Source organism: Leopardus geoffroyi, chromosome B3, assembly GCF_018350155.1.
Source record: "Leopardus geoffroyi isolate Oge1 chromosome B3, O.geoffroyi_Oge1_pat1.0, whole genome shotgun sequence".
Lineage (NCBI taxonomy): Eukaryota > Metazoa > Chordata > Mammalia > Carnivora > Felidae > Leopardus > Leopardus geoffroyi.
In genome coordinates this window covers 109,868,381-109,879,454 of record NC_059337.1, presented here as the reverse complement: position 1 = coordinate 109,879,454, position 11,074 = coordinate 109,868,381, and the positions used below count along the sequence as shown (strand labels likewise).

General features: G+C 44.4%; 1 protein-coding gene and 1 pseudogene across 1 annotated transcript; one reads left to right on the top strand and one right to left on the bottom strand.

The window, feature by feature from the left end:
• Nucleotides 1-2,739: 2,739 nt before the first annotated feature.
• Nucleotides 2,740-10,451, top strand: GPHB5 (glycoprotein hormone subunit beta 5). Its single transcript, XM_045451192.1, has 3 exons — nt 2,740-3,065; nt 4,095-4,305; nt 9,133-10,451. The coding sequence occupies exons 2-3, from the start codon at nt 4,102-4,104 to the stop codon at nt 9,319-9,321; spliced, it is 393 nt and encodes a 130-aa protein (XP_045307148.1). The 5' UTR covers nt 2,740-3,065; nt 4,095-4,101; the 3' UTR covers nt 9,322-10,451.
• Nucleotides 7,494-8,382, bottom strand: LOC123583966 (annotated as a pseudogene).
• Nucleotides 10,452-11,074: the final 623 nt, after the last annotated feature.

Below are 11,074 nucleotides of genomic sequence, written 5' to 3'. Positions count from 1 at the left end.
CCGGGGGTGATGAGACTTGTCCAAGATCACAAGTTGGCAAGCGTCAGAGTTAAGATTTGTGCACAAATCTGGACGACTTCATTGTAATAGGACCCTTTGGGTTTTCCGTCTGACTTGCCCTCAGCTTGTTCTGTTCACAGAACACTTTAAATTAGTGTTAGGTGTTACCTTGGCATTAGGAAGGACCTTATGAGTCATAGGGTTCAACCCCATCACGTTACAGATGAGGAAATTAAGGCTGAGGGAAGGGACCTGCCCAAGCCAGCTAGGAAGCTGTACCACTGAGAGGCAGCATGCCTGAGGCGGGGAAGAGAGTCGCCAGGCTCTCGTAATGTCTTCATCTCCTGCATACACTGCCCACCCCCAGACACTCCCCGTTTGGGGCTGTCTCCATGGGCCAGGCCTCGGTTGCTTAGTCTCCTCCTTAAGGCACTCAGCTCATTCCTCCTCTGTTGTCCTGCTCCCCCAGACCTCAAGATGATTGCTCATCTACGCCCCTTCTCCCCTCTCCTTGTCCCCAGTGAAGCTGTTTCTTGTCACTTATCCTCCAAGGTGACAATGAATCCATATGAAGATGAAAATAAAGCAAGATAAGAAAAGGCTCTCCAGGGCCTGTGCCTGGAGACATCAAGTTACATCTTTGTTTGCTACCTCAAGAGGGTGACGTCAACGGTGTAAGTGTCAACAGAGGTAGAAGAGAAGGTGGCATATGCCCAGACTATGGCACCAAGATAGTCTGTAGGTATCAGAGCCTTGCGTAGCCTTTAAAATCACAGAGCAACCTCTCGCTCCGCTTGTAGAGAGGCAAGTGGTGTGGCCTAGTGCAAGGATTGCAAAAACGTGGCATCCAGACGTCATTCCCCTTTCCCATACCCGTGATGAAGGTGATGAGCCTCTGCCCTCCGCACTATGACCATTCGGACGTCTTCTTGACACAGTGTCCCAGGCAGCACCTTCTGACACTTGGCTGTAGAGATGAAACAAGCTCATTTACCATCCCCAGTGCTGTCGAAGGCTTTGGAGAGGAGCAGATGACAAAATAACTGAGCCTCTACTTCTCCCAAAGGAAAAGGGAGAAAAGAATCACTGATTTACGGAATTATTGTAAGGCTGAGAGATAACATATGTGAGAACACAGCAGATTCCATGGATCCTGGCACACAGTAGGTGCTCAGTGACTATAAACTGTCATTCTTATCAGGCTGATGCTGATGGGGAGGTAGGTGGGATGCACAGCTCTATACTATGAGGAAATTGGAGATTGTGAAAGAAAGGTGCTCTTGGTGTCTCTTTGTTGTCCTTCTCTTGTGACATTGCAGATGGAACTATGTATGTCTCAAGTCTAATCAATAAGGGTTGAAGAGTCCTCTTCGGAAACATGGCTCAGGATGGCAACTCACCATTGGCAAACTCTAGGCCCAGCAGGTTAAGAAGATCACACCCGGGGGCGCCCAGGAGCGCCCGGGTGGCTCAGTTGGTTGAGTGTCCGACTTCGACTCGGTTCATGATCGTGCAGCTCGTGAGTTCGAGCCCCGTGTCGGGCTCTGTGCTGACAGCTCAGAGCCTGGAGCCTGCTTCAGATGCTGTGTGTCCCTCTCTCTCTGCCCCTCCCCTGCTCATGCTCTGTCACTCTCTCTCAAAAATAAATAAACGTTAAAAAAAAAAAGAAAAAGAAGATCACACCGGGTAAGCAGTCTGTCCTACAGTACCCCAGTTCTGGTTATGCTACTCACAGGCTGAAGGGCTGAAGAAAGTCCTTTATTCTGAGCCCAGTTCAATTTTCTATTAAACACATAATAATCTGACTCTAGAGATAGGTATATTGATGGTATAGTGATGGATTCACTGAGGGTAGTTACATGTTTTGAAAAAAAATCAGGCCCTGAATGAGTAGTTTGTATTTAAAGAACACTTTTCTTTGCAGAAAATAAGAATTCTTTTTTTAAAAAAACTTCTTTATTTAGTATTATTTGTTTAATGTGCTTCTTATATGTCTCTGGCTATGTCATTATTTGCTGTAATATGTAAACTCCTAAGGGCAGGGATGATGTCTGCTTCATTTATTTTTTAGAGCACCCAGAATAATGCCATGACCAACGAGGTTTTTAATCCATTTGTATGCTACTGTTGTAGATTGGAACAGAAATTGCATCCCATGCTCATAAAGAATACTCTTTCATTCTTAGACTTTCCAGAGCCAGAAATCTAATGAAATATTTCTATTAGGACACCATTCAATATCATTACATGCAACACAAATGTATACTTATTGGTTTAATTCCTGAAGTATCAATATTAATTGATTTTCTGTTATAAAAGCCTGCCCAATGTAGAAAATGCAAAACATGCTGAAAACTATATGAAAGAAATGAAAAGTCATCTTTACTTCCCATGCCAGAAGATAATCACATCAAACATTCAAACTTTTTTTTATATGACTCATTTTAAAGTGTTAATATCTAATACTTAACTGATTTTAAGACTTTCAAAAGGTTTCTTCCTTTTGATTTCCACCCTGTCAGTTAGTGATCCTGTGTTCTTTCCAGGAAGAATTATCGTTTTGTTATTTTCAATGTATTGAAACGTTCTGTGAATTAAGGGAAAGAGTTTGCTGTCAGCTGCTAGTAACTGACTCCTGCTTCGAAGGAAAAGCTGTGTGCCCGTGAAGGGAAATTAATCCATCTTGCCCCAGTGCATTTGTTCCCCTGAGAACCAGGTGAACTACTTTTGACTGTTTCCCTAGGATTATGTCACCCACCAAGGTAACTTTCTGTTTCAGCAGGTGATGTTAAGAAACAAAACAACACCCTTTAAGTTAATCAGTTTTGGAAAATAGAGACTGGCTTTATATCCCAAGGCTTTGATGTGTTTAGTGGTTCCTGTAGGGATCTGCCTCTCTTTTATTTTGATTGACAAGACCCTTCCTATATATTTGAGCAGTCAAGCAGCCCAGTGACAGAGGGTAGAGACATTTACCCAGAGCAAACTCCTATCACTCATCGTGATTTTCAGGAATCTTGGGTGCGAGTGTGAACCTTAAAAGGAGTTAGCTCCAGCAAGATCAGGTAAGTGCTTCTCCATATTTGTAACTTCATTCCACCAGAAGGGAAGTCTGAAGAACCCTGCTAAGGTGACAGATCAGAAGTGGATCGGTAGAAGTGCATCAGACCGAGAGATCAGATTTCAAAGTAAATAACTTTGCAGCAATAATGACTGGTTTTAAGCAACAACAAATTGAGGATGTTCCATAAATGCAGTGTCCACTCTTACTTTAACATCCAGGTAGGCTCTGTCCAGGGGGCCAAGCGCGAAGGGAATGATTCTGGCTCCTGGAAAAGCACAGAAAATGACCAAGACCCAGAAAGAATAGACCTGACAGTAAATGGGGATTATGTTTTAAACATTTCTAATGCTTTCCAATATGTAGGTTTAAACCGAATCACAACTGGGTGCCTATTACAGGGGAGGCATAGAGCAGAGGCGATTGGTAGCTAATACGATACATTTTTATGATGTCGCCAAGTCAGGTGCCAGGTTTCATAATATCTTGTGCATACCCATGTTTTATGGTGGGTTGGCTTAGTAACCATACATCTGGGGCATACAGTTTTCATTTATCTACGCCCCTCCGATTTTCCAGCCACGACACTGAAAATGTAATTTTGTGTAGGCAGGTAACATGGCACCAAGTACCCTAGATCTGAGCATAAATAATTTCATGTGTTATGTTAGGGTATGCATTACTTTTGGTGTGACTCATATTTTGAATTTATTTTGAAGAGACCATTGGAACAAACTTCTTGAACACGTAAGTTAAGTCCAGCAGTTGGGTTGCAACAAGGAAAAGCCTGAGGATGCCCTGGGAGGGTTGGGTGTCTCATGAGCACAAGGGGTCCACGGAAACCATACTGGAGTCAGGGAGAAGAAAATTCGGGCACCTGTGTTGGAGTCTGTGGGCTTTTACACATACTTGGCTCATTTCTTCCGAAATGCTAAGAGCAAGGTGCCTTTGACAATGACCATCATATCATTGGTCACCCCCTGGAAGGACGCTGGCTCGGTTAATAAACTCTCTTCCCTTTCCCTGTCTGAAGGAACGCCATGAAGCTGGCATACCTTTTCCTCGGCCCCATGGCCCTCTTCCTCCTAGCTGGCTGCAGCTGTGTTCTCAGCACGTCCAGTGGGAACCTGCTCACCTTTGTGGGCTGTGCCGTGAGGGAGTTTACTTTCCTGGCCAAAAAGCCTGGCTGCAGGGGCCTTCGGATCACTACGGATGCCTGCTGGGGCCGCTGTGAGACCTGGGAGGTGAGTCTCAAGACAAGCCCAGGTAGCAAAGCCTTCAGGGTCGGCCGCCTGGGTTGAATCCTAAGTGTTCACTTTTTAAATAAAATGAGGTAGAGTGGGGCATTTCTGCGGAATTTTTTAAAAATAACAATTATTTGGCATTCTCCAAAAGTAATCTGAAAGAAGCATGATCTTGCCCCTCTAACAAAGCCCTGATAAAATTAATATCTTTATTTTACACAGTGTCGTATATTTGGGAATCATCTTTAGGGGGTTATGATGTGCTATTATTCTATCCATTTTACAGATGGCAGGAGAAATTCAAGGAGTAAATGACTGCAAAGTTACATAGACAGTAGAAAGTTAGGGATAAATCCTTGGTTCAAGCATGTAACGCACACTTCTCTATATTCCTCTACCTGTGATACAGCCAGCCAATCGCCAAGAGGCAGGCCTTGAACTGTCTAGCAGGTGAGGGCAGGTCCTCGATTCTTCCCTCAGTGGCTCATGCACAGCCCTTCCCTGCCCCAACTCCCCATTGCAATTCTTAGGGATCTCAGGGATTATCATCCACAGATCCACGAAGTCCCTTTGTATTCAATGATATCCAGCCTTTTAAGAGGCAGTGCATTAAAAATGAGGATACAAGTCTTGGACAAAGTTCGAACCCTATTGGGCTGAGATGAGGAGATGTTTGCCAGGTGAGCAGAAAAGAGGCCCATTTAGCACCCTATCCCATCATACCCCAGAGTGACTGTTGACTCTTTCTACTGAGGCCTGGCTTGGTTACTAAGCACAAGCTCTGATTCAAAAACCATCATCCTGGCTCAAAAACCTTAGATGACTCCCCACTACTGCAAATTCCAAAACCAACTTCCAAGGTCTTCAGCAATATGAAGTCTGCCCATTTTCCTGGGGTCTGTACATATCCCGAGCTCTGGTCTTGTCAGACTGAGTTTGAAAAGCTTTATTAAGCACCCCTCATGAAATCTCACTTTTGGTCTTTTTCTCATGTCCCTTCTCATGTCTATCTGTCATTATTAAATAAATTCTTTGATGTTTGCGTCCAGTGCCAACTCCTTCCCCAGAGGTCTTCTGAGTTGTTGGCCACCCCTGACTTGTGTTCACCTTTTGCCTTATTTTTTCCCCCACCACACAGTGCTAGGTTCTAAGTTTTTTGAGAGTGGAGTTTCATTCCTTTGCCTTTGCCAGCCCTTGTTGCAGTGTCATGTATGAAAAAGACCTTCAATAAATATTTGTTGAATTATGTGGGATTGACCTCTATCTGGAGTCATACACTTTTTTTTTTAAGTTTATTTATTTTCTTAAGTAATCTCTATATCAGACATGGGGCTTGAACTCATGACCCTGAGATCAAGAGTTGGATACTCTTCCAACTGAGCCAGCCGGGTGCCCCTGGAGTCATACATCTTTTAACCTAATTGATGCCAACTTAGAACTGTCTGTGAACACCATGAGAGGACACTGCCATTGGAAAAAACAGCCATCCATTCAGGGACTCAGAGAGCAACCTGCTGTCACTTAGATAAAATTATGGCCCCATAAATGGATTGGGTCCTGGTGACAAAATTTCCAAATTACATAAAACGACTCCACCTAATTAGCTTTATTTTTGCATCATCCAGGGGCTTGAGACTTAAGAGGCAAATAAAAATTCAATTACTAAGGATACTGTGGCTATGACTTGACATCAAACTTACTTGCGCGGGGGTGGGGGGCGGGGGGCGGTTGGCATCTTCTCATACTCAGGGCTCGGCCTGGCCATGCCTATCCCCACTCGAAGTTCATCTCTCTGGTCTTTGGAACTCTCTCTGGGCCTGCATTTCAAACCTTGTTTCCTTCAACTCAGCTCGTTTTCGTTTCTCTTTAAAAATTGATGAATGTCTTTGCTTGGATCCTGGTCACCCGCAGGAGGTCAGGGACTGTGTCCTCACTGGAGAAATAGAAGCACCAAGACCTTTAGACAACAAGATTCTCCTTAATGTTAGCCAGCTTTTATTCATGCCCTTACTGTACTAGGTACCGGGAGGTTATGTATAGAAAATTTAAGATAAGAGGCCAAGATTTATTTTCCCAGTAATCTAAAAGTTTCTGAGATATAAAGTGCTTATTTTTGGTAACTTAACTGGAGAGCATGTCTGAAAATGAGGATGTCTGTGACAGCAAAGCATCTGGATTTACTTCAAAGGTGGAACTATTGCCGAAAAGAGCCTTTGTTCATGGCCTGGGGTTAGGGTTGCCAGATTTATCAAAAACCAAGTCAAACCAAACCATGATTTCACTTCAATGTGAGTGTCACATAAACAGCAATTGTTTTTTGGGACCCAGCTGGTCCCAAATCGAGGCCTGGCAGGGAGGGAGGGGAGGGAAGAAAATACCCCAGTCTCACTGTGCTCCGTGCCCCGATCTTCTGCTGAAGTACATGGGAAGGGAGGGAGCATGGGAGCTCGTTGATTCGGTCCATAAATAATTCAACCTGGGTAGGAGGTTGAGTAAGAGCGGAGAGTGGGTCTGAGGGGGCTCATGGGTGAAGTGCAGGCAGCATAGCTATCTTCTGGGGTGCTTAGCCAAGATGCCACAGGCAGGGTTGTTGGCTGTGAGAGTCATAAGGCCTCTGTAGGCATCTTGTTACCCATGCAATGAGTAGAGCCATACTTTATACTAAAAAAAATTTTGTTGTTTATTTGACATTCAGATATTACTGAGTGTCTTAGATTTTACCTGGCACCCCTGCTTGAGATTCCAAATTACTGAGGGTAAGAGGACGTGCAGCAAACTGAGGAGGGTAAAATGCTACCTGAAAAGTAGGAGGAGGCAGTGATAGCGGATGGAAGTCCTTGTCAAAGGCAGAGCCATTATTCCCGCGACAGTCACGTAAGAAGTTCATCCGGGGCCTCCGTTTAACATATTTTATTTACCCAATACAGGTGAAGGCGTTGGTTTTTGAAAGCTTGTAAGTTGTTATTTTTATTGTTACTTCCTTATCCTTGCAACTACCCTGATAAGAACAATAGATTACATTTACTGAGCACTTACTTGGTGCCGGGCCTTTTGCGGTGTGCATGTCATCCTACCGTATCTCCACAACACGTCTGTGAAGTCGAGATTTTGTTTCACAGAGGAGGAATCTGAGGCTTCCAGAAGTCAAGTGGACTTTCCAAGGTCTTCAGCAAGTGGAAGAACAGGGGCTCAAGGTCAAGGGTCTGACCACAGTATTTGAGATTTTTTTTTTTTTACACGGTCTTTTGGTTATTTATTTATTTATTTATCAACACTCATGGCCATGAATTCATAGGGAATGGGCCCCAGCAGCTCAGACTCCTTCCCACTGGTTCTCACAAGGCGTGCTACTCTGGGCAGAGCAGGCTGGCGCTTCAGCTGGACCCGAGGACCTTTCTCTTTGGCTTCCTTCTGTTTCTGATCATTTTCCTTCACGCACTTCAGGAAGCTGTCTCAGCAATTTGAGTGCTTAACATGCTCAACACGTACATTAATTTTCTTGGCGAGAATATTGCCCTTAACTTGTTTGCTTACAACGATGCCAAGAGTTTGCTGGGTGACACCGTAGACTCTACCAGTCTTGGCATAGTTAACATCTGTGAGGCACTCTGTTTTGAATAGCGCCCGTTCCCTTGATGTCCACAATATCACCTTTCTTGTAGATTTGCATGCAGGTGGCCAAAGCAACTCCATGTCTCCTAAAAGGCCTAGAGAACACATAGCGGGTGCCTCTTCTCTTCCCCTTCGTGGTGGTCATTTTGGTGAATTATTGGAAGACGGGGGTTCCGCTACAGGGTTTGGGATTTTAACTACTACTTTGTGCCGATTTCCTGATCTATATGCTCTTCATGAAATTATCTTTGAATTCAAGATTTACGAGAGTTGAAGGCAGGAAGTGAATCCTTTGATTATCAGAACAGCGCACAGGGCATTCCAGAAGCTGCCTTGCTGTTTTCTGTCATTAAATCAACAAATAGTTATCGAGAACCTCGTGACAGGTACTACTCTGAGTAGTAGAGGCGCAGCTGTGAGTAAAATGGGCAAAAATCCCTGTCCTGATGGAATTTGCTTTTTAGAGTGGGAAAAATACAACACAAATTAATAAAATAATGTAATATGTCCCGTGGTACTGACAGGTGCTATGCAGAAGAAAAAGCAGGAAGATGGTGGGAAGTGGCAGGGTGTGGAGGTGGGGTGTTGCGATTATAAATAAGATGGTCAGGAAAGGATGTTCTGGGCACTGGGAATAGCAGGCCAAAGACTCTGGGGCGCTGCTGTTCTTGGTGGATCTGGGGGACAATCAGGAGATACTGTGGCTGGAGCAGAGTGAGGAAGCCAGCAAGACAGGGTGGTCGGAGACATAGCAGGGGGTGCAGGGGTGGGGAAGATGATGGAGGGTCTTGAGGCTGAACGCCTTTGACTTGTACTCTGAGTGAGATGGGAAATCACTGGGGCTTTGAGCAGAGAAGAGAGAGGAATCTGACTTACATTTTGAAAGAATCACTCGGGGCTGCTGTGCTGTAAATTGACCGTAGGGGGTGATGGTAGAAGAGAGACCAGTTAGAAGACTTTTGCAATGATCAGGATTATTCATTTGCTAAATATTTATTGAGCACTTGCTATGTGCCACGGGCTCTTTGGGAGCTCAGGATATGGTACAGAAAGCAGGTTGCTGCTCTCAGGAATTTGCTTCCTGTTGGGAAGAGACAGATTCACAAGTAAACAAATGACTAACGAGTTATTTTCTGAAAGTGATTAATGGCACGGAGGACAAGAAACAAGATGGCATGTTCTAATGGGTTCCCTGTTTTCTACCCGTGAGGATAGAAGCCCATTCTGGAACCCCCCTACATTGAAGCCCATCATCGAGTCTGTACCTACAACGAGACCAGACAGGTGACGGTCAAGCTGCCCAATTGCGCCCCTGGAGTGGACCCCTTCTACACCTACCCCGTGGCTGTCCGCTGCGACTGCGGGGCCTGTTCCACTGCCACCACGGAGTGCGAGACCATCTGAAGCTGGCGTGGCCTACAGAACACAGCTGGCAGCTTTGAGCTTCACGGACCCAGGTGCACGGGCAGCCTGAGCAGCTATACCCCCTGGATTCAAGGACTGTTTAATTCTGACCACCTGTGGAGGAGGTTATCCGTCTCCCTTAGGCCCGACTCCGGCCTAAGGCCCAGAGGCAGCATACTGATGCTAAAAATGCAAAACAACATTTGTGTTTTCGCTGAAATAATTTCTCTGGTTCACACACTTGCAAATTAATTTATCTTTGCCCTGAATCTCAGAACATAATTTGTATATACCACAATCCTCCTCCAATCTGGATTTATAATACGCCCATAGTTTAAGGGCAGTGGGAGTAATTAGGAAATGGGTCTAGAAAGTCTTTAAATTCCCATCTCTTATTTAACAATTGGTCTTCAACTAGATTTAGGATCAAAGGGCCAGATACTAATAAAACCAAGGCTTTGTCCTCAAGCCCCCAAAGAAAATCCAGTTGCAAGCTTCCTTAGAGAAAATACTCCCTCCTTCTTTTAACTGAGCACTTATCTCAGGTTAAAAAGTGCTCAGATTAAAAAGAGGAGGGCAATAGTAGCTCAAATTGAAACGTGTTTGGTTCTGGGTGATTCTTTTCCCGAGCAAAATTCTTGAAGCTCCTCCTTACTGAAGAGGCCCCTTTGTGATAAAAACAAAAACAAAAATGAAACAACACTCAGGAGAAAATGTGAACTGGATCCATCACTTAGGTTTAAAAATGTACAGAAGTAAACTCTGGTTTTAGACTCATGGGATGCTCTCCCAAAGCTATGGCCAAAATGATTAATCACAAATATTCTTTCCCATTTAGCATATTTTAAATTTAAGTTGTAATTTTTTAAATTTGGAAATTTTGCATGTTTATAGGGGTAAAACTGCATTGCTGGCTTGGGGGAAAGTCCGTGATCATCTAGGCCTTGTGCTAAAATCTTACAGCAGCTGATTCTCTGTGACTTTTTTTTTTTTTTTTTTTTAACTCTGGTATTGTGCAAGTGTCTTTAATTCCGACATTTTGAGGGTTGAAATGAACTCTGTTCCTTTTTTCACAACACGCCAGGAAAATCTGTGTTAATGCCAATAAAGCATGTTCTTCGTCTTTTGGATTCATGAAAACTTTCAAAAAAGTCTTTTTAGTCTTTAATAGACTTGGAATAGCAATAGCAAGCACATTCAAAACGGATTTAGAATGTCACGTTTAGTAAGAGACACAGACAAATGGATATGGTAAGTCCCAAGGTGGCTCCCTCTGGACTCACATCCTTGGCATATCCCAGCTGGGAGCCAGGAGCCCCCCTTGAGAGAGGAATTGGAAAAGTCCTCATGAAAACAGAAATGTGACTGTTGGGGTTGACGGTCAAGGACTGGGATGCTGAGGTGAACACCTGGGAACAAAGAACAGGAGGAAAGTCCACCCCAGTCCTTAGTGCAGATCTGTTGTTAGGCAAAACATTCTAACACAAAAAGTAGTGGGGAGCCTGGGATCTCGGCCGGACAGTGGGTGGCGATTGGGAGTAACCCTGGGTGACACCTCACGAGTGTTTTCAACCCATCCCTAAGAACTTCCCTCAGAATTTTCTGGCAGAAACCGCGGCCTCTTAAAGACACTTAGGGAAAAAGGGCAGAAGCAGTAAGAGTTTGCCACAATTTGAGAAGTGACTACGGCATGAGTAAGGGGCCAGGCAGGAAATGAGTGATACACTGTAGCCAGACATGGAGGACAAGTGAA